Source organism: Dermacentor andersoni, chromosome 2, assembly GCF_023375885.2.
Source record: "Dermacentor andersoni chromosome 2, qqDerAnde1_hic_scaffold, whole genome shotgun sequence".
Classification (NCBI taxonomy): Eukaryota; Metazoa; Arthropoda; class Arachnida; order Ixodida; family Ixodidae; genus Dermacentor; species Dermacentor andersoni.
The window spans coordinates 236,756,498-236,779,357 of NC_092815.1; the positions used below are offsets into that span (position 1 = coordinate 236,756,498).

Genomic DNA, 22,860 nt, shown 5'->3' on the forward strand with positions numbered 1-22,860 from the left:
GCAAAGGCTGCAATTGCATGAGCTGATTAGACAAGAATGGGCAATAAGTATAGTTGAACTGGCAGAGCACGTGAACATCAGTCACGGTTCGGTTCACACTATAAGTCATGAACATCTCAGTTATCGGATCTTATGTGCGCAATGGATACCTAGATTAGGAACCATCATCAGAAGACGGAGAGGTTCGGCGCTGCTTTGACTCATCTGATCCGGTATTACAATGAGGGCGACGACTTCTTGTCTGCAATTACGACCAACTACGAATCATGGTGCCATTACTATGAGCCTGAAACACAACGGCAAAGCTTACAGTGGAAAAAATCCGAATTCACCACCCCCAAAGAAAGCAAAGGGTGTCATTTTCGCCGGAAAGGTGTTGACTTTTTTCGATCGTCAGGGGCCATTACTGATCAAATTTGCTAAATCTGGAGAGACTATCAATTGTTTCCGATAGTGTGAAATGCCGGATGAAGAACAAACGACGTGGGAAATTGACAAATGGGGTCATCTTGCTCCTACACAATGCCCGTCCCCACGTCGCTGATGTGGTTAACACAAAACTGGCAAAGTTTAAGTGGGAAACTCTGCAACATCCGCCATACAGCCCAGACCTATCGCCTTGCGCGACTTTCAGATTTTGGGGCAATTGAAGAAAGAGCTCAAGGGAAACAGATTCGTGTCGGACGATGACTTGAAAAAGTCAATTACAGACTTTTTGAAGAAGCAACCCAAGGAGCTTGATGAGACTGGAATCACGCAACTCGTTATTCAGTGGAACAAATGTCTAAATGCTCATGGAGTCTATTTTTAAATAAAGTACCTACTCCGTTTGTCGTATAATTGAATTTGCTCACTTTCATTTGTCTCGCCCTCGTAAAATTTAGGGAACTCCTGTTTTTTTATATGTGCTCGCTGTTGCGACTATAACATCAGTGCAATAACTCACAATACACGACCAGTGACAGCTGCTCTTGCGCAATACATTGGAATGAAGGACAGTCATTGAGATTTTTCCCTGACGGTTGCATATGTACAAAAATGTGAACAAGGTTCTTGAATGACAAAGTTTCAATAAAATATTTGTCTTCTTGTTAATTTCATGGCCGTTACATTTTTCACATCAGTGGCATGCACTGCTTTGCTGGTTTCGAACTGATATAGCTCTAACGTTTGTGTGATATTTTCTTTACTTATTAAATGGACAAAAATATGGAAGCATTGATATCAGTTATTTCGGGCAGAATTTTTGGGACATACGAGTACCTTATTGTATGAAAAAATACATGTTTTACTGGTCTTGACAGTGCATAGCTTTTAAGAATTCGTTTGCAGCATCTTTGGCAATGGCAATGTAGTCATTATTCATGCATTTGATACCTTGAGAAATCGAGCTGCAACGTGAGCGCCCCCAAATGAAATTTCTGGTTACACCACTGCAACACAAGTTTGTCAGCAATCAAGCATTCTTTTGAACGACCTGACTTAGCAATTAAACAGAAGGGTGCTTGACTGTGCCTCTTTTATAAGATCTTCTATCATATTCCAAAGCTAAAACATGAGCTTGTCACTGTCCCTTATAGATTTCCTCCCGTACTGATCACAGCCTGAAAGTCAATGTGCCCAGTTGCCACACAAGCCAGTACGCAAATGATTTCATAATGAAGACTACTTCTGACTGGAACCGTCTCCCCGCCACCTCCATTGCCAGCAATCCCGACGAGTCTTCATTCAAGATCGCCATTTCTACGTGCTAATCACTCCTCTCTGCAACATCCTAGTTGGTGCTGAGAGTATTTAAGTGAACAAACAAATATATGATGCCTACAATTTTTTCTAGCTGCACAAATTCGTCCGATTGTGCCCATGCTGCCAACTGTTAAATAGGCATATGTATTTTAATAGTGAATTCTGACCAAAAAAAAAAAGAGAGACATCATAGAGAATTATATGCTTAATATGCTAGTCACTACTTTTTCAGACAACTAGTACACACATCTTACCTCTGTTGCTCCACATTTTGAATCATGAATGGAGCACAGTGCGTTAGTGAACACCCAGTTGCATTTCTGACAGCTGATCGCAAAGCAGCAGGTATATGTGGTAATGATTTTGTCTTCGTGCTCTTTCGCCGAGGCAATGTGCGCTCTGCCGACAGCATCATGTCGTTCCTCTAGAACAAAATGCTTTGCAAGAAATGGTCTATAGACATAATTTTTGTTGGTCGGATTATACGATGCCCGGATGATACTGGTGCATGATGTTCTTGCATGGTCCCAAGAAAGTCATATAATCAAAGTTCCACTGCATACACGGGTGTGACATGTATGTGCAACGCAGCTCGCAAAGCAACTACAGCTGGGAAGAAGGAACAGCACCCTAGCAGCTACCAGGTATCTCACAATACTGGCTTGCTGGGGGCTGCATTGCAGTTGCGAGTGAGTACCCCATGTTCTGTGGCTTCCCTGGGGGATTCAAGATGCCACTCAATTTGTTGCGAAGGGCCATTGGCATTGCCAGAAGAGCACTGCTGGCTTACTTTACCACTTGCCACTCATGTACAAGCACATGTAAGGACGTCGTTTTGTTCTTGAAACTCTGACGAGGCTTGGCTTGAAGGCTTCACTTAGAAATGACGAGAGAAGTTTTATAGAAATGACAAAAGCATGCAGATATTATCATAGGAATCATCCAATGATTCAGGAAGCACAAAATGCATGAAGGTATCCTTGACAAACAAAAGATTAATTTCATAAGCCGAGCTGCACTTGCAACTCTTCTCTCATGCCAGAGTACCATTGCTATCATGCTCACTTATCACCATTTCCAGTATAAGGCTAGGTAAACACAATCATGACAACAAATTGAAAAACTTGAGTGAAAATTTTTTGACATTCGTCAGCATGACCGATTGAGAAATTAGAACTCTGGATGATAAGCTTTCTGTTGCATTAAAGTGAATAGGTGCCATAAAAATTGTTGCTCGTCCCTCTAACATAGTGAAAAACGTTTGCTGCCATCCAGTGTACCTTTGGGTGGCAAGTTGCTGTGGAAAGCTTTCTGCTAGCATGTTTACCCCAGGTGTCATTACTGACAATCGAGCGGAGGGCTACACATGCAGGCTAGACTGAAAGCTGCAGAAGCAATTCTCAAGTTGGGTCTAACTAGCTGGCAATTAGTGTACGTGCAAAATGGCTTCGTCTTTGCACTTACTAGACCAAACAGTCAAGGAGCCGATTGTGTGCAAAGAGAAGGCTCCAAACTGAATTGCACACCTACCTGAACGTCATACTTAGACTCGGAGTCGAGTGGCCCTACCAGGAATCGACCATTTGCATCAGATTCGGTCTCCACTTCGGGACGCTGGCCTGCCAGGTCCCGAACCACGACCCGCACGCCTCCCAGTGGTGGGTTCACACGGCCATCCACAAAGAGGCCAATGCGCCCTTCAAAGCGGGCAGCTTCATGTGCACAGTCGTTGCCTACAGAAATGCGTGACGTTGGTGGACTAAACAGCAGGCGCCCTGACCGTGGTACGAGTTCCACCGACACTGATGGTGCAAGCATCATGCTGAACCGGTACAGGAACTTGTCCCCAGCCTGTTTGACAGGTGCAGAAGGCACCACTCGGACAGGTGCAGAGGCTCCAGACAGCGTGGCCATCACAACAAGGTCAGTGACATTCTCCTCAGCAATCACGATGCCACCCACAGTGTGCCTGGAAAAAAAAAATCACATAGTGAAGATGAGCTGGATCCGTGTGAAGTGATGAAACTCTGGCTTGTCTGCAGATGTGACCATTATGTGTTTCTGGCTCATTGTTTTCTCCCATGACTTACAGCGAATGGAATAACCATATTCACCATTAACACGTGTAAGTGACACCACCTTTTTCAAAAGTGTCTCTGATGAACACATTGCTGTGACCTTACGCATTACATTTCGATTATAGTCAAATATGTTTGTTATACCTCTGTTGCCTTTCTAACATTCTGCTTAATTTTTGTTAATGTATTTGAAACTCCTCTCTGCATGTATATTATATCTATATATTATAGTATATTATTAATGTGGCGCCAGTGTCTACGAGGGTTCTCCTGAGCGTTGCCTCAACCTAGATGGGAATGATTGGAAGTACAGGCTTCGGATTGACTTCAATCTTTAGACTAGTGGCATTTGCTTGTGGCGTAGTACACGAAACTATACTCAAATATTATCACGCAAGATATAATTTTATTTCAGCAGTATATTATATAATGTACAACACATTACATAAACTTTGTATGGCTTTGAGATTGAAGCACAGTTTACCTCCAGGGCACGCCAGGGTATGCATTCTTCTGCAATTCTGTTTCCGATTTAGTGCCAGAGAATAATTATTTATTTATTTTTACAACAGCAATAACAACCGTGCATGTACTTACATAATATACTCATCAAGTATTTATGGAAATAAAACATCTTATATTGTGAGAAAGTGTTGCACCTTTGAGAGGAATGTTACAAGTGTCATATTGTTCATATTAAGAGAAAGTTCATCTTAAGTGGGGCCATTATTTGTGGTCTATGAAATTAATTTGTGCACATTGTTTAAGTTAGTCACCTGGACAATGTTATTTGTTGTGTAAGCAATGTCTGCCACTTTAGGTAATCGACCTGGACAGACTGAACTGCACTATGTGCCTACATGCGATTAAAAAAAATTGCTTGATGTAAACATTTGACGGTTTTGTCCTAAGGGCAAAGCATTGACAGTGAAAGAAAGGTTTAGCATTGCACTTGGGTATTCCAACTACTATACACAGGTCTGACGTGCGGGTGCAACATGTCTTGCAAAGTAACTACCGCTGGGTAGACTGAACCGCACCCTGGCAGCCACCAGGTATTTCACCACACTGGCGTGCTGAGCACAGCAATGCAGGTGGTGAACCTTGACGGTGCACAACACGAGACCAACTGTTGGGGTTAGTCAGTGCCCAGTGAAATAATTATCTAACATTGCCTTGATGCTCACCGCTCAGACAAGACTATACAGACAGCAGGTCAGCAGAAACGTTACTGTGCTTATAGTGTGCATGTGGACAACGCTCGTGCCAGCAGTGGAACGCCACCCTTGCTCTGCCACTGAAGCAGTAACTGAAGCGGTGGAGCATAGTGTTAGCAGTGCACCCACTTCGCTCCATCGTTTTTGCAGCCAAACGCACTCTGAATCTCTGAAGGCCATTGACGCGCGAACCGCCCATGCGCTGTCAGCAGGACAGCATCGCAACGATGGCAGTGGTGAAGCTGCACATGCACTTTGAGCATCTGTATACGGAAGAGCTATCACAACAAACGAATAAAAGAAATACAGTCGAATCCATTTAGGTATAATGCACTCGATAGCTCAGTGGAAAGTGGTCATTATATCAGTAGTTCAATATATATAAACTCCCCTTAAATACGCTAAAAAAGTAACTGCACTGAAGCTGGCTGCAGCAGTTACAACTCAGCAGCACTATGGTCCCAAAACCATAGTTTCAGTGGTATTTTTGTTCTTGGCGCGTTCCCGCACCTAGCTGCAAACTGCCATTAAACATGTCCATCTAAAGAATGAAATGCCACGTCATGTAGCTCTTTGAAAATGATGCCCACTTCAGATCACCTGTCATTTTGAAACTGCAAGTGCAACCACCATTTTTTATTCGAGAGCTTGTGATATGTTTTACTACTAACGAGACATGACTGCATTCTGCACACGAGAGCGAAGCGTTTTAGTTCCAGAGGCGGTTGCTTGTAAACTTCGGAAACTATTGCAGCATGCTAACATTCTGCGAACATCTTGGACATCGTGGTCTTGGCATTACGACTGCATGTCAGCCACACAAGAGCCATAAAATTAGGTTATGGATGTCGCTTCAGGTGAAAAAGAAAGGAATGTTAGAAAGGTAAAACGTCACCGCAAACCGTTATCAGTAGTTGGCAAATGTGTAAACAAAGTGCTGCCGAACTATAATCTCCTGATAGCGGTGTAGTAACCGCCGAGCCTTTGCAACATTGCGTGGCAGAACTGCGCGTTGCAGCGTTCTCGCCAAGTCAGGTCGTGCAGGGTCGCATCCCCAGGAACACTTGAGTGGCCATTCCAAATCATTGAAACAGGCGTAATGCACATCATGCCACATGCAAAATTGTGCTAAACCAAGATTGATGCTGTTGTGGCATCCTATATAGCACTGTCACACGCAGAAGTGCAGGACTCGGTTTATGCTGTACGCAGCACATCTCTGCCTTGGAGGTGAGCCTTGAAAACGTGTACCTTCTTTGCGGCTTCTGAAATCCGTGTGAGGCAGTAACTCTCTCATCTCGAAGGTCCTATCATCATCGTGGTTGGAGTGGAGTGGGATATGTGCTGGGTCACGCTTCTGTGCTTTGGCACTTTGCGTGTGCCCTCTTTTTCTCGTGACTGAGTTTGAAGCGTTCGTTGTAGCAGTACGGTGATTCAAAAAATTTTTTTTATATCTGGAAGCCGTTTCCATAGGGAGGGTCAGAAAATATTTAAGTGCACAGAAATGTGGTTGTTATAGTCAATAGACCGTTTTATCTGGGATCATTATAATCTGGTTACACTGTAACATCTGGTATAAAATGCATAGTTTCTTTTGTCATGTTCTTTTTTTTTTGCAAGTTCCTCAGATTTCATTAAAATGGGTATTAGTTCCTTTTACATGATTTAAGAAATCAAATAAAGACAAACCTTGTTCTTCTGTATGACCTAGAACAAGTGAAGCAAGTCTTCTTTGAAATCTTGCTACTCTTTCAATTAATCTAACAAACAAACAAAAACTGATAAGCCTGCACAGTTAAAACAAGAGAATCACTGTAGCCTGGTGCCGTACCCATGGTACTTGAGCAGTTGCTTCATTGTTAAGGCATCGTCATGTGCCAGAGGACCAAACCTCCTATGTCTTCCTTACCTGGCCACAGTCAGAGTGATGACAGTTGGCTGAGATGTGTCGAAACGGAGGTCCTTCTCCCTGAACTCGTGGCATCCAACTGGCCGCACGGCGTATGTTCCTTGTTTTGGCAGGCAGTGCTGCGATGAGCCCGCGGGGACTTCCAGGTTCAGGGCGGCAGCGCTGTCGTCAATGTGAACCACCTCGACACGAGTGGCATGGCTCGACACCACAGTGGCTCGGAAGCCTGTCTGCTGTAGCGTCACACGCGAGATCGGCTTGTCGACGGCATGAAGTTTGCCACCAACTCGGTCGTGCTCCCAGCACCATTCTGGGCGGTCCACCCAGAGCCTGTATTTCCCCACGGACAGACTGGCAAAGTGAAAGCTCCCGTCTGGCTGTACTTCAGCCGTGACTGTTTCAGCATCCTCTGGCAAGCTGGTGGCACGCAGGGACACCTTGAGACCCGACCCGCACTCCCTGATGCAGGCCACTTTGCCCTGGATCTCAGCCCTGAATCTCATGAAGGCCACTTCGCCTGCCTTGGCAACAGGAACGTCCAGTGACATCTCGGCAGGAACAAAGCGCAGGCCAGACGACTCCTCCTCCTTGCTAACAAAAGGCCGCAGAACATACTTGCCGGCCTTCAGGGCAGTGCAGAATTTCCCAGAGGAGTCTGTGATGACTGTCGATGGCTCTTTTCCGCCTTCTACAATGATCCGCCGGCTTGCACCCTCAATGATGCCACAGACTTCAAACTGGGAGGCCACTACGGCAGGAAGCTCAGGTGTGTTGGGCGACACTCGTACGGGGAATGGGTCGAAGGTCATGCCAGGTGCCTTGACGTGGATGACATACTGGCCGGCCTTCATATTCTCAAGGTGGAAGGTGCCTGAGGCATCAGTGGTTGCTGCTCTGCTGCCGCCCAGGAAAACTTCGGCCTGAGGCACGCCGGGTCCCTCTTCAGAGACACGAACCTTGCCACTCACGCTGAAGCCCTGGACCTGCAAGGTTGGACAAAGGTAAAATGGGCAAATTGGCAATGGTTTTGTTATTTTTACAGCGCGAACAATGAAGACTAAGACATACCAGAAACACCGCGGGATTGCACGCACAGCCTAGCAACTGACAGTCACTGATCAATAATTCAGACAGCTTCACAGCACAATCACTCGCCCCAATGACATAATAATGTACTATAAGGACGCCTCATTGCTCGATAATAGAGTTTGCTGCCTGAACGACCACATGCTAGTTTAGCCACTAGTCAAGCAGAAAGAGCAATGTTTTTGTTTTGATTTGCCTCTGGCACACTGAAACTGAAAGTGGCGAAGCTTAGTTGATCCTGTAACCGCTGATTGCACCCAATCAAAAAGACAAAGCTAAGCCATTAAGTGCTAAAAGCTGTAGTACAGTTGAACCCAGTTATAACAATATTCAAGACCACGAAAATTCCATAACTGATAATTGTTATAACCAGATTCCACGAAAAAATCAAAATAGGGGGATGGCAGAGCTGATGTGCGAAAACTGTAATGGCGGGGAGGCCTGTGCGCCTCCCCACCACCTTCTTCCATCTGGCTGCTGATCAGAATCGCTCCGATTGCGTGTAACAAGTCACGAATGTCAGTATTAAAGAATGTCACTGCTATAACAACTGCAAAGAGGGGTCATGGACGGGAAGCGATATGGGAGCTCCGCCGAGACATCGCTTTGGTGGCCCTAAAAGGGGCCTTTTAAAAAATGCAAGGAGGTTACCATGCCAGCCTGTCAGCTTGAGAAATCCAGAAGAAACGCTGAGGTGAGATCGCCACAAGCACCTCGTCACATACTTCTCACTGGCTTGCACGAGAAAACTCTGTCTATCAGCCTTGAATACTTTATGCGAAGCTTGCCGGCGTCCTTCTCCAAGGCATCCAGGTGCTTCACGGAAGGTTCCTTGCGAAAACGAAGCCCCGGAGGGGGGGACTCAGTCACCTGCTGGGCCTCCTGTGAGGACAACATTGAGGCAGCCTGCCCTACGATGTCATTACTGCTGTCGTCGCCGTCGCTATCCCATGTAAGCAAGTTCGTGACGATCGCCTCATCGGTTAGAAGCACTTAGTTTCCAAATCCATAGCCATGTGCTTTCTTTTCAATGGCGTCATGCATTGCCGATGATCAGCGGGCAGATCAGCCATCTTTCGTTTTGGCAGCGAGTCAAACGAGGCTGAGAAACCACGTGGCCAGAAATTGTTTCAACCCAACCAACAAAGATGAACACAAGTGATTAAAACTGTTTGCAGAACTGTGCTGAATGAGGATCCAGCAAGCAATCTGGTAGCAGCACAGTTGGGGCGGTCCATTCGTGTTTCGGAGGGTGGTGCAGCATAGAGCTATGGGCGCAGCCCATTCGTGTTCGGAGGGGTGGAAGGGCGATGGGAGAGAGACGCGTGGAGAAGGCTGGAAAATCAGCATGCGGCGGCTGTTAAGGCAGTGGGCGTCATGCAGCGGGTCAAGTTTCTTCCTTTCTTTTCAAGGATTTCGCATTTCATTGCCATTCGGCACGGACACCCAGCAGCCAGACTTCATCGTTATAATCAATAATGTGGCATTGGGCATTGTAGTAAGCGGGTTATTTCAGCATAGAAAACATAAAAAAGTTGATGGTGCAGCAGCTTCTCATTGTTATACCAATGTAGTGTTAAAACCAGCATCGTTATAAGTGGGCTCGACTGTATACGCAGCTTGCTGCTTGCATTTCACGTGTCTGTTTCTGTTCCTTTGCATGTTTAGTAATGACAAGGTCTTGGGGGACATCCTTTACAGCTGTCACAAATGTTTGTCGCTCAGAATCATCAAGCAGCTTTAAGTGGTGCCAAATCCATCCCAAGTGTCTGCATCAGTATGGGCTGTGAGGAAGCAAAAAAATTGTGCGGCACAAAAACTGTCATGAAAAAACCGGCAATCGGAAGGCTACTCGGGCACAGTCAACCTGTCTTCAAGTTAAGACGGAATAGAGATTTGGTTCACGCATTGATTATTCTTTCCTCCAATTAGTAGCGACAGTGTGAGAATGGTCAAAAAACAGACTGACCAGGTAGCATGCAAGCATATGTGCAAGGGTAAATGTGCTGACTACTTTTTGGTCCCCCCCCCCCCCCCCCTTGTGGAATCAAATCACTTATTTTCTGGCGAATTTGTTATTCAGAACTCTGAATTATTTGGACATTTAGGCGGTCCTCACAAAGTTTGAATTATCAGTCAGCAGTAGTAATTGAAACAGCATGTTCCTAAAGGCATCACGCTTGCATATTGCACAATGGTTAGTGAAGTTAAGTCTCATTACTGCCATTATAAGACTAGCTAAAGTTGAGGATAATTGAAAACTAATTGAAGTACTAAACAGAAATGTAATGAAACTGTAAAGAAGAAGAGTAGCCTGCCTGCGCCACAGCACCATCGCTACCGGCATGAGCTCGTGGTTGCTGTCTTTCGCTGAACGCTTGTGACGGCTACCCGTTCGCGCCCGTTACTACACCCGCTACTACACCCGGCCTCTCCTCAAAACTTGTCGCAAAGTACCTAGGACCCTACCGCGTTCTGGAGCAAACGTCCTCCGTCAATTACATCGTAGAGCCCTTCACACCATCGACGGACCTACGCCATCGGGGCCACGAAATTGTCCACGTCTCTCGCATTAAGCCGTACTACGACCCAATAGTAGTCTCTTCGCCTTAAGCCGCCAGGATGGCGCCTTTTTCTGCGGAGGGCGATTGTAACGAAGAACAGTAGCCTGCCTGCGCCACAGCACCATTGCTACCGGCATGAGCTCGTGGTTGCTGTCTTTCACTGAACGCTTGTGACGGCTACCCGTTCGCGCCCGTTGCTAATAAATCTCTTAGCAAAACAATAACAGCAAGACACGATAAAAAGCAGGCCACAAAACAGTCACTCTTCCAAAAGTGCTATCTTTCTGTCACCCAAGAGCGCAACCGACAGCTAACTCTTCACTGACAGCTGACCGACAGCAAATATTTTCATTCATCTTAATTTAGAGTGCCTCCATTCTTACCCTTGCTGTCGAATGTCGATGACAATAAAGCGCCAGTGTTATATCGAACTGCATGTGACACGTGCAGCTCGAACAGTGTGCTGCCAAGTGCGTGTGCATCGTACCACACATTGCGATTATGTTGATGTTTACCAAGACATTTGTTTAGGTGTTTTTCACTCTGTCCACTGCAGACATGTCTGCAGGCGAGACGGATCTGACATACAGTTAAACCTCGACATAACGAAGTCGGTGAAATTGGCAATTTGATTTGTTATACTGAAAGCTCGTTACATTGAAATGCCACCATTTATGCAAATGAGCACAGTCGCCGATGGGGTTCTTCTTACACGGAAGGGGCAACAACATTTTTGGAATTATCAAGCGATCAGAAAAGGCAAATTTGAATGTTACATTTTTGTTGTTCATGTTGTTCGAAGCAGCCAAGCAGGCTGTGCGTGTGCACACCCGTTTTCTCTCCCCCCCCCCGTTTCCCGTTCCTGAACCAGCATATTATTTCCCTTTCCCTTGCCTAAGCCCTTTCCACACTGCTTCCTATAACGCAGTGGTGCTATCAATAAAGTTGTTGTTCACCACCAGCCAGTGTATCATTCATGCTGCTACCCTGGTCATAGCTAATTTGCAACAGTGGTGACGAAGATCACACATACCAATCACCCAGTGAAAGTAGACTAAGATGGACTGCCGCTAGGTGGACCACCAAGGAGAGCCATGGCCCACCCCCAGCTACCGCTGTTTGATGACACCAGAGGTAAGTGGAAACCATATGTCATAAGGGCAGAAGCATCTTTTGAAGCCAACGGCAATACCGACGCGAACGAGCACCGAGCACCGCTTGTGGCTGCTCTCAGCAAGCAAACAGTTCAGGTGCTAGCTGGCCGAATCGTGCCAAAGACACCCAATTCTATCACGTATGCCAAGGCAGTCGCAGCTCTAAACAACTACTACGACCACAAGCATCATGAGACATCAGAGAGGTACAAGTATTTTTATGCATTGCCAACAGGAAGGGGAGTCAATGCAAGAGTTTTCGTCGACATACGGCGCATAGCACTATGGTGCTAAAGATATGAGCAAGAACCGCCAATAGTGCTCAAAGTGCAAGCCCGTCATCAATTATTTCAATATAACCATAAGCAAAGCACAGCACAAAATTGTGGAAGACGTGGAAGGACGAGGCATGACGATAATGCCTGCCGGTTGGCGAAAGCACGCTGTTTTTGCTGTGGGCGGCGCAGTCACTTAGCTAGGTTATGCTACGCCATGCCAGCAGACGTAGAAGTTGCAAAGTGGACAGCGAGTGCATAAGCACTGACAGACATGCAAACCGCAACGAACAATGACAATAATGATGAAGCGAGCGATGCGTACATTTGGACGCTAACTTCAAAAAGTAAAGATAGATTGGAATCCTCGATACGACGAACGTTTTGTTGGGGATACGCAGAACTGCCCATGGAAATCGACATGGGATCCTCGGTGTGCGTCATATCGCAACAAGTTTACGACAGACACTTCGCACAATGGCCATGCTTGAAGGCGCACGAATGAAGTTGTCGTGTTATGCAGGAAAATTGCCTGTGCTAGGTGAACTCGCACTGTCGGTGCAGTAAAAAAAAAAAAAAAAATTCAGTTGCATGCATGCTAACTGTGCTTGACTGTACAGGACCAAGTTTGTGTGGATGCGACCTGATAACTGTGCTCGGCAAGAGGGGCGCTTTGATTGGAGAGCTGACAGTGCCGGATTTTCTAGCCAATACTAGGCCAACCAAGCACATGGTGAACAGGCTGCTCACCGGTTACGAGGACGTCTTCTTGGCAGACCTGGGTCTCATCAAAGGTCCTCCCACAAGCCTGAAGCTCAAGGAGACGGCGATACTAAAATTCTGTAGATCCCTTTCTTATGCACTCCACGACAAGGTATTGTATGAAATTGATCAGTTGGCGGCATTTGGAGTCTTATCACTGGTACAACATGCGGAGTGGGCAAGGCTGTCGTAGTGGTATTAAAAAAGTATAACACTCTAAGAATATGCAGAGATTTTAAGGTCACTCTCAACCCGGCATGTGATGTGGAGCATTACAAAGTTCCAGTAATTGAGGACATGTTTGTTAGCGTGAAAGGGGGTGAGAGCTGCAGCACGTTGGATTTTAAGGACGTGTACAATCAGGCACTGCTCGATGACGTGTCATGCAAGCTGTGTTATTGACGCTCATCGTAGTCTGTTTTGTTATAACAGACTTCTGTTTGATATAGCATCGGTGCTGGTTATTTTTCAAAGAAAGATGGACGCAATACTCGGTGAGCTACCAGGTGTCCAAGCCTATTTTGATGACATGCTAGTGGCAGTGGAGAGCAGCCTAAGGAAGTTTTAAAATGATTCCGAGACCATGGCGTTAAGCTTAGAGCTGACAAATGCAAGATTCAACAACATTCAGTCTCCCACCTTAGGCAATGCGTAGATTGTGAAAGACTGCACCCCACTGAGAAGAATGTAGATGCCATCGTGCAAGTGCCAGGCGCACGAAATGTAGCAGAGTTGCATTCATTCTTGGGCATGCTCACGTACTGTGCACAATTCTTTCTGAATATGTCCACGGTACTCTTGCCATTGTACCGGCTAATGAAAAAAAAACTACGTGCTGGGAGTGGCTGCCCCCGCAGCAGACTGCATTTGAAAAAGCTAAGCAAAACTTGAATGCACAACTTTTGATCCACTTTGACCCTAACAAGAAGCTTAAGCTAGAATGTGACGTGTCTCTGTATGGCATGGGAGTGGTTCTGTCTCACTCGGAGGGAAAGGAGCACAGACCAATTGGATTCCACTCCAGACGCTAACTAAAGCAGAACGAAACTACTCACAGCTGGAGCGAGAGGCGTTGGCATTCATGTTTGCTATATCTCATTGGTGATTGCGTTCTAGGTTGACAGTTCACCCTGGTCACCAACCATCAACACCTGCTGCGACTACTGAGGACTGATTGCCAGGCGCTAGTGATGGGAACTGCTTGTATTCAACAGTGGGCACTGTTTCTGGGTGGCTACAAGTACAAGCCACAGTATGTACCTGGAAAACAACTGCTGACAGCAGAAGCCTTCAGTAGACTGTCAGTAGGGGTGAGTGGTCCAACGTTGGAAGGCGAACACCCTGAATACATCTTGTCGTTGGAGGCCCTTGAAGAAGGTGTTGTAACGACCCACAAATTACAGAAGCTAACTGCCAAGGACCCTGTGTAAATCCGCGTCATGCACTACATAATGCATGAGGGCCCTCGAATGGCTAAGGGAATGGAGCGATTGCTATTAGCATTCTTCGATGGCAAATTAGAGCTGTCTTGGGTCCACCAATTAGTCTACTGGGGTAGCTGAGTCGTGATACCATATGCGGCACAAAAAAGAATTACAGCTCCATGAAACACACCAGGGCTCATCGTCAATGAAATCAGTGCCGTGGTCATTTTTTTGTGGCCTGGTCTGAACAAGGACATAGAGAACTTGTTAGCTCAATGCACAAACTGTGTGCAGAACTTGCCTATGCCTTCGGCAGCCAAGCCAGTAGATCTGCCAAGAACATCTGACAGGTGATCTTGGAACCACATCGATTTTGCATGACCGTTAGCAGGCCAAATGATCCTGGTGGTGGTAGATGTACACATGAAGTGGATTGAAGCCGTCCGTATGAGGCACGCAAACACAGCTTGTACTATTTGGTGTTTGTGAAGCATGTTCTGCCATTTTGGGGTACCACACACAATCATGTCCGATAATTTAGCACATAATTCATAAGCCAGGAGTTCGTCATGTTCATAGCAAGAACCAACAATGTGCACCTGCGTATAGCGCCATTCTATCCACAACCGATTGGAAAGAGCAGCTCGTACCATGATGGATGGGTTTCACAAGATGACAGAAGGGTTGCTGGAAGATAATTTAATGCGACTGTTGTTTAATTACAGGCGAACCCCTCAAAGGGAAGGAACGTTTCTCTCCGAGATGCTGTTCGACTATCCGCTACATTCCCGCTTGGACGCATGCTTGCCGTCGAGGGCTGCTGATTCATCCGCGAGCCCTGACGACTGGGCCGTCTCCCTAGGCAGCAGTGTCTATGTGTAGAATTAGGGAACCGGTCCAGACTGGGCACTGGGGCACGTGCAGTCTACTTGCGGAGCCAGAAGGATTAAAGGATGAAACGCCAGCTGGAGTAGTGCTGTGGCATGTTGACCAAGTCCCCCACCACCATCAAGCTACATCATGAAGCGAAGGCTTCGTCTGCTTCTTGCTTCAACGAGTCTCCGAATTTAGAGATTAAGTAATCTAGAGTACTAAGGGCACAGGAAGACAAAGCAGAAGATACTATGCCATTTCGGCAGGCTCACTTTAGCACATGTGGCAGACTACCTCTAAAACAGGGTGCCTGGGCTGCATGTGCGCTCAGCTGCGCTGACAGCCATGCGATGCCACGGCTATGCTAGAAAACCAAAATAATAGATTGCATATTACTAGATTTCAAGAAAGCCTTCGATGTGGTTGCACACGATCTTCTAATCTCGAACTTAGGGCCTACAGATTGGACAACAGTGTGATAGCTTGGATTGCTGAGCATCTTCGCGCAAGACAGCAGTCTGTGGTGCTCAATGGTTTTTCTTCTGTTTATGTTCCAGTAACCTCAGGTGCTCCTCAGGGATCAGTTTTGGGTCCCCTATTATTTTTACTGTTTATTAATAATATTGAAACTGACCTTACTTCTTGATTTAGAATGTTTGCAGATGACTGCGTCATTTATAGAATCAGAGATAAGGCAAGTGACATTTCATTATTACAGACTGATTTAGACATTATAGCAACATGGTGCAATACATGGGAAATGTCACTAAATGTTCAAAAATGCGTTCGTCACCTTTTCAAGGAAGCATGCATTTCAGTCATGTACTTATACCTTGAGTAATATGGCATTAATAAAGGTTGCAAATATAAATATTTAGGAATTTTAATGACATCTGATTAAGATGGAACAGGCACATTATGCATATTAAGAATAAGGCAATAGGTTCATTGGGATTACTGCACCATAATTTTAGTCAGTTACCGGATAAATTAAAAGAGCAAGTGTATTTCACTTATGCTCTTACTTTACCTGATTACGGTTGTATCTGTTGGGATCCGTACATAGCTGATCTCACGGAACAGCTTGAAAGAGTACAGAATAGGGCTGCTAGGTTTCTTCATAATAATTATAGTAGAAAATTAAGGATGACAGAAAGTAAAATTAAATTATCGTGGCAAGCATTAAAAGACCGCCGAAAAAATCTCCGGTTGAAACTTCTTCACGTTGTTTATTATTCAAGATAAGGGATTGAGAGAGAAGGATATATTAAGTCACCTACTTATAGTATGTCGATGAGACTCGATCATGCACTGAAAGTCCACGAGTTCCCTTTCAGGGGTGACGTGCTTAGGTATTCTTTTTTGCTCTATCTATAAGAGAATGGAATGCTCTTTCGCCTGACATTGCTAATATTGAAAACAATGATGCGTTTTATTGCGCTTTATGTAAGTTTTTTCTTTTAAAGTGCGATTAACAACAATTGAAACTAACAGATATGACATTACAGCTCCTAATAAAAGTAGAAATAGAACATGCAACTGATATTTTAGCAATAAAAACATAGCATTGCCTGCGATTCTGACAATAAGAAAAAGAAAATTCACAGTTTTGACCGAAAGGGGAAGCATCTTGCAATAGCACATTAGTGGACAGCTACAGGAAAGGAGAATAATAGTTTTATCAGCCGTATAAGCACGTAAATATTCACCTACTAACTAAATTAACAAGCATGGTGTCATGCACACAAAGGCAAACATAAACACATCGCACTCGATAAGCACGGACACTTGCGGTCCTGGCGTGAGGAAATGCGGCAGCAGCAGCGTGCAAAGTGACCTTCTTGCTGCCTCTCGCTTGAACACAAACTAAGCGGCGAGAACACAGCACACATGGAGCTATCAGCCCTCAGCGCTCCTATACTACACTTCGCTTGATGCGAAATAAAGTTGACTGCAGTGGCAAGAACAATTGGCTCATGCGATGTGTGAAGCAGCTCGAGGGCGCTTTTCTAAGCCCAAGCGCTGCTGCGAAGCAGACCAGCCTTGTGCAGTTTTTATGCACTGAATAAAATGCCACTGCCGAAAAACGGCGCAGGTTGATATTTTTTTTTTCTTTGAAACATTTACGAAGAGCCAGTTTAGAAGCTCTTCTTGAAAAGCTGGTCAGTAGCAGTGAACTTTTTAGAAAAACTGGACTTGTCACTGCAATTCCCGCAACTTTGCTTATCTCGAAAATGTGCTTATCTTGAAATTTTCCTCGGTTTTTACTACTTCGAGTTAACGAGATATTACTGTTCTCTTCATCATCATCATCATCAGCCTGGTTACGCCCACTGCAAGGCAAAGGCCTCTCCCATACTTCTCCAACAACCCCGGTCATGTACTAATTGTGGCCATGTCGTCCCTGCAAACTTCTTAATCTCATACTGTTCGCTTAAGTCAACTCATATGTTATACCGATATATCAATATATGTGGCATTGTTATAAGTGAACTGCACTGTAGTACTTACCGGATTGTAACGTCATGCTTTTATTTCCAAGAAAATTAATCCAAATGATGCCTGCACGGTACAATCCAATATAAAACCAAAACCGCATTCACGGCATTTGAAACAGCCTACTGTAAGAGCCAGCCTAGCCAGTGTCACCACCAATGCCACGACAAGAAGGCGTCTATTGATGATAACAGAACAAGTTCTCACATACCATGACAGCGACCCGCTGCTTTCGTCAGATTATGAAAGAGCATTCAAACGATAAGTTATTTTATGTATTGAACTAGCAGCAACAAGTCACGGCATGCTTTCTTTCCCTTCCAGAGATCCATTGCAGGATGACTTTTCAAAGTGGTCAGTGTAGACATGGGCACTATCCCATTTGCTACTGTCACAGAATTGTTTGATAAATGCAGAATATCAAACACTATGGAGCGTATGGAGAACAACATGTTGTGGTTCTTTGTAAACAGTGATAAAGTGCTGCTTCAGGGTGGTTACTATGGACATTAAGTAAATGAATTTCCATTCTGTGAAGGCAAAGTTTGCTGGTTTCGTCTTTTACTGTGATAGCAAATATAAGGACAGTCTAGGCACATTTCCGCCGTTGGCATCGCCGTGATGTTGCGTATAAAGTCCAGGTGTGATAACACTGCGGCCGCGCTGTGTGTGCGATGGTGAGCCGAGGATGGTGGCTTCACCTCACCTGCACAAGGGAGGAAGCAAGGCGTCTTCCACCGTGCACAAAGCATCGGGGGCAATTCCACTGCTGCAGCGGCTGCGCATGGCGCGGCTGAGTGTAGCCACACGAGCCCTATCTCGAAATCCATCTGCGATGAGTACATTCTTGCTTCAACGAATGTTGGCACCTCTCGAGGTCTTTGGTTGCCGGCTTCGTCGCCCCTCTATTTGTAGCTGTCCCAGCGACCTCGGTGACATTAAATTCACCCGATGCATGCTGCCCACATAGCGCGTACTCATGAATGCTCATGTCAATTTCTGTGGCACCGTTCATGGTAAGTCTGTACCACGTGCGTTGCATAAGCAAGTGACGTGAGCATTCACAAGTACGCGGGCAGGATGTATCGGAATGCACTTGGCACGTGCGTCTTTGTTCTACGTTGCATAGAATAAAATTTAAATTGAAATCAGACCTCTGATGGTATATCACGTTGCATAAAGTTAACAAAATGAACTGCATCAAGTGGGCTATTTTGCAGGACCTGCCTCTGCGCACATCTCTCACATCACATGCCACACAGTTGCTTGACAAAGTTGCTATGCCACTAGGTTCAAAGGGGGTTAACCAAGGGGCCCGATTTTTATTAATCATATTGTTACGGAAGAATAAAAGAAGAGGAAGGAAGATGAAGATCGCGAGACGCTCGCTGCTGTGTGTTGTTGCTGAACAGCCATCTTTAACTACACTGACTCTGATTGTGTATATATATTGTAAACACAGTCTTTCTATGCTCCCAGCATCCCCGTAACATATTGGTGGAGGTACTGGGTACCATGGCTGGAAACGGAGATCTGCAATGGACATTGCATCACCTTCACCACCATTAATGACGATGAGCATGCAGGATCAATGTTGTTGCCACCTCCAACGGCACCAGCACCAGCTACGTCGTTGTCCCCTTCGGTTGTGGTTGTGTAACCCAAGGACACTGGAACTTTATGTGAGACCGATGGCACCGACGTTGAGAAGTGGGTGGCAATGTACGAACGCGTGAGTGGAATCAACAGATGGGACCCTATGATTATGCTAGCTAACCTGTTGCTCTACATAAGAGGCACTGCAAAGGTGTGGTACGAAAACCACGAAGAGGAGCTAACCAGCTGGGACCAATGCAAAGAGAAGTTGACAGAGTTGTTTGGCAAACCAGCCTGCCGTGAAATTGCCGCAAAGCAGGAACTGGCCTCCTGCACCCAATCTCCCACGGAGTCCTATGTCTCATAATTCGAGGACGTGCTGGCGTTTTGTCGTAAAGCCGATCACGACATGACACAAGCTGAGAAGGTCGGGCATGTGCTAAAGGGTATTGCTGACGACACCTTTAATCCACTCATGTGCAAAAGCTGCTCTACAGTTGATGCTATCACCAAAGAGTGCCGACAATTCGAGCAGGCCAAAACCCGACGAGTCTTGCTACAGCTGAACCCGACTACAGTGGCCGACTGATTTTTCGGACTCCAAAAGTTCTGACATGCTCAATTATTCGGTCTGCTTCGCGGCACTGCCATTCTCCCCATAGAGCAGAATGTATAACAGCTGCCGAAAGTTCGGACACCTTGCAACCTCTCATCTGATTTTTCGGACACTCCTTGAGCCAACTTGATCGAGTGCACCATGCACCGACTCTGATCGGTGCATGGTTTGACTTGCTGAACGCCATTTTTGTTTTGAACGGAGCCTCCTTGCTGCCCCACGAAGTGGCGCTAGTGCAAATCCCCGCTCATCATCATCGTTTCTGCCTGGTTCGATAGAGTGGTTACAGCAGTTCTGATCTCAGCTTGTAAGCCATGTCAAGACAATCCAGCAGCTGATTTGTTTTTTCGTGCACAACGCTGCGAGTAGGCCACGTTTTTCGTTTGTACGACTGGTGTCGGCGTGACGGCACGGTGGTGTTTGCTTTGTGTGCTGTGTGCTGAGGTGCGGTGATCCAACGTGGCATACGGAAACATCGCGTCAAGTGTCTAATGGCGCCGACAGTGCCCGCACAGACTGCGCTGGGGAATGCCGGCAAGCGGGTGCCGGGAGGCCTGGGATTTGTCGCCTTCCGATGTGCTCCCTACTGACGCGGAAAATGTTCTGCCGAGACCTGTGCAGTGGTTGCATTGCGATTCCGGACACCGTCTCATTTGACAGTTTCACAGGTGCTGACACTGCTGTATTGACATGCACAGAACTCGACGACGGCGAGATCATTCGTCAGGTTTCTGCTGCACCACCGGACGATGAATCAAGTCGGAAGATGACGCACCATGTGCTACGCTGCCGTCACATGCGGAGCAAGTACAAGCAGTGACTGTGCTTTCAGCCACCTATAGTGACCGTACGACCCTCTCCGAGATTCAAGCGCATCTGATTGCACATAAACGAAACAGTGTGCAACGGCGCATTCGCGATTTCTTCTAGCCTACTGCCGAGCCCGAATAAGTGCGTGGAAATAAAGGATTTTTTCTTTTTTTTTCTTAATCTGCTTTTTGGGACACCTATTTATTCGGACATTTCCGCAGTTCCCGTGAGGTCCGAATAAACTGTCGGCGGCTGTATATCGAACCCGTTTACACAGAATCATTCTATATATCGAACAATTTCTGGACACAGTATATAGTTACAATGAGTATATATAGCAAAAATTACACTTATATCGAACGTCAAGAGGCGGAAAAGTGAACCCGGAACATGGCTTTCCCTCACGGTGACGGGAAAACCCGGCGGCGTGGCTCCATCCAATCGCTCTCTGCAACAATGACACCCCCCTGCCAAAAATGATCCTGGCCTGCCTGCAGCGTTTGCTCAGACAGCCAATCACAGGCTCTTGTGCCCTCATCGTGCAAGATGGCGGAAGTTTCACTTGTCTCACTGCTTTTCTGGTTCACTGTCTGTGCGCCTCGTGGGCCTTCTCCCGCAGTGTTGCTGTGATGAAGTGGCAGGATTCGCCTTTTGTCGTGAAGCTCGAAATCATAAATCGGGTTGAACGAGGTGAGAAGTTGGATGTCCCCGCAGCGTGAAAGATTCTGAGAAGCACTTTCAGCATGATCTTGAAGAATAAGGTAGAGATTATGGCTAAAGCAGCCAAACTCGTGACCCGGTGCCCGTGGCGCCTAACGCGTATGCACGGCCGTGTACGAGTCGTTCCTCCGAAATTGCTTCAGCCGTGCCGGCTTCTGCGTGCTTGGCGATGACAGTAAGTTCTGATGAATGCGACACAGCCATTGCCGGTGATGTCGAAGTTTAGGGCGAGGTGTCAGAATTTCCGGAAGCTGATGATGAATCAACGGTGGACGAGTTTGTGAGTGTAAATGATGGTGTCGCTACCACGGGAGAGCCCGAAAACGAAGGCTACATTGCCGACATTGTATCGAGCACAAGGGAAAGTGGCCACAATGAGGAAAGGAAAGACGGTCCTTTACCCACATCCTCCGAAGTGATTGGTGCACTCGCACTAGTCCAGTGCTTCTGTGCAAATGTGGAACGTTGTGGCCTCAGCTGCTCCGACTCCTTAGACAATGTCGGGAAGTGCATGCATCGCAGGCAGCGAAATTGCCTTAGCAGAAGAAAATGCAGGACTATTTCATGCGAAACAAGCTAGTTTCATCAATAAAGTGATTTTATAAATGGTATGTGCTTTTATGACATGCAATTATTTAGCAGGCTTATATCGAATCATGCTCTATATCGAACTGATAGGCATCTTGTTGCGAGTTCAATATAGCTGGGTTCGACTGTACCATTCGCCAGACTTCCCAATGCTGCCGCAACATCGACGTGTGAAGATCAACCCGCATAGCAGCATGCATCGCCATTAGAGGATGTGGTGCGAATTGTTCGGCGTGAACTGGATGCGATGGTGCCCGCAGCTTTCTGTTCCCATAGCCCTGATGCTACCCCTCTTTCAGTTCCCCTCGTACAAGCCATCGTTCGCCAGGAGCTTGAAAACATTGGCTTACGTTCTGTCTGTGCTATCGCCAACCCGAGAGCCAAAGAACGCCCTTCTACTATTTTCGCTCCACCCCGACACTTCTCTTTGCATTATCACAACCCGACTGAGTGCAGAACTGCGGACGACCAGTCAATATGCTTCACCTGTCGCCGCATTGGTCATGTCGCCCAATACTGTCGCAACTTGTGGCCCTCAACACCTCGCCCGCCAACCAACCTGAGCTGTTTTGACGGAAATGCCCGCAATGTTTTGCCCAACGCCGAGTCTAACAGCACCGACAACTCTGCTAGGAATATGTGGTACAGTCGCTCACCATCGCTGCATGGACACCAGTCTCGTTCACCGCAAGCACATCGCCTATCTTCCCGTTCGCTGCAGCCACATCGCCTTTCGTCCCCTGTGGCTTTTGGCCGCACCCTTTCGGAAAACTAAGAAATGCAGCCTGCGGAGAAGGTGCTGCATTGCCTACTACTGCAGCAAATCCTCTGTCTGTGCCCACAAAGAGAAGTGTAATTGAGGTTAAAATAGACGGCGTACCTGTCCAAGCACTCATCGACACAGGAGCCCACGAATCTGTGATGAGTGCTAGCCTACGTAGACGTT

General features: G+C 46.4%; 1 protein-coding gene across 1 annotated transcript in view; it reads right to left on the reverse strand.

The window, feature by feature from the left end:
• LOC126539918 (BOS complex subunit NOMO1) overlaps nucleotides 1–22,860 on the reverse strand; it is a 78,550-nt gene that overhangs the window by 24,564 nt on the left and 31,126 nt on the right. The window contains exons 5-6 of the mRNA XM_050186736.2: nucleotides 6,951–7,933; nucleotides 3,277–3,715 (exon numbers count right to left, since the gene is read on the reverse strand). Of these exons, the coding sequence (XP_050042693.1) occupies nucleotides 3,277–3,715; nucleotides 6,951–7,933 (1,422 nt within the window). The remainder of the gene's footprint in view (nucleotides 1–3,276; nucleotides 3,716–6,950; nucleotides 7,934–22,860) is intronic.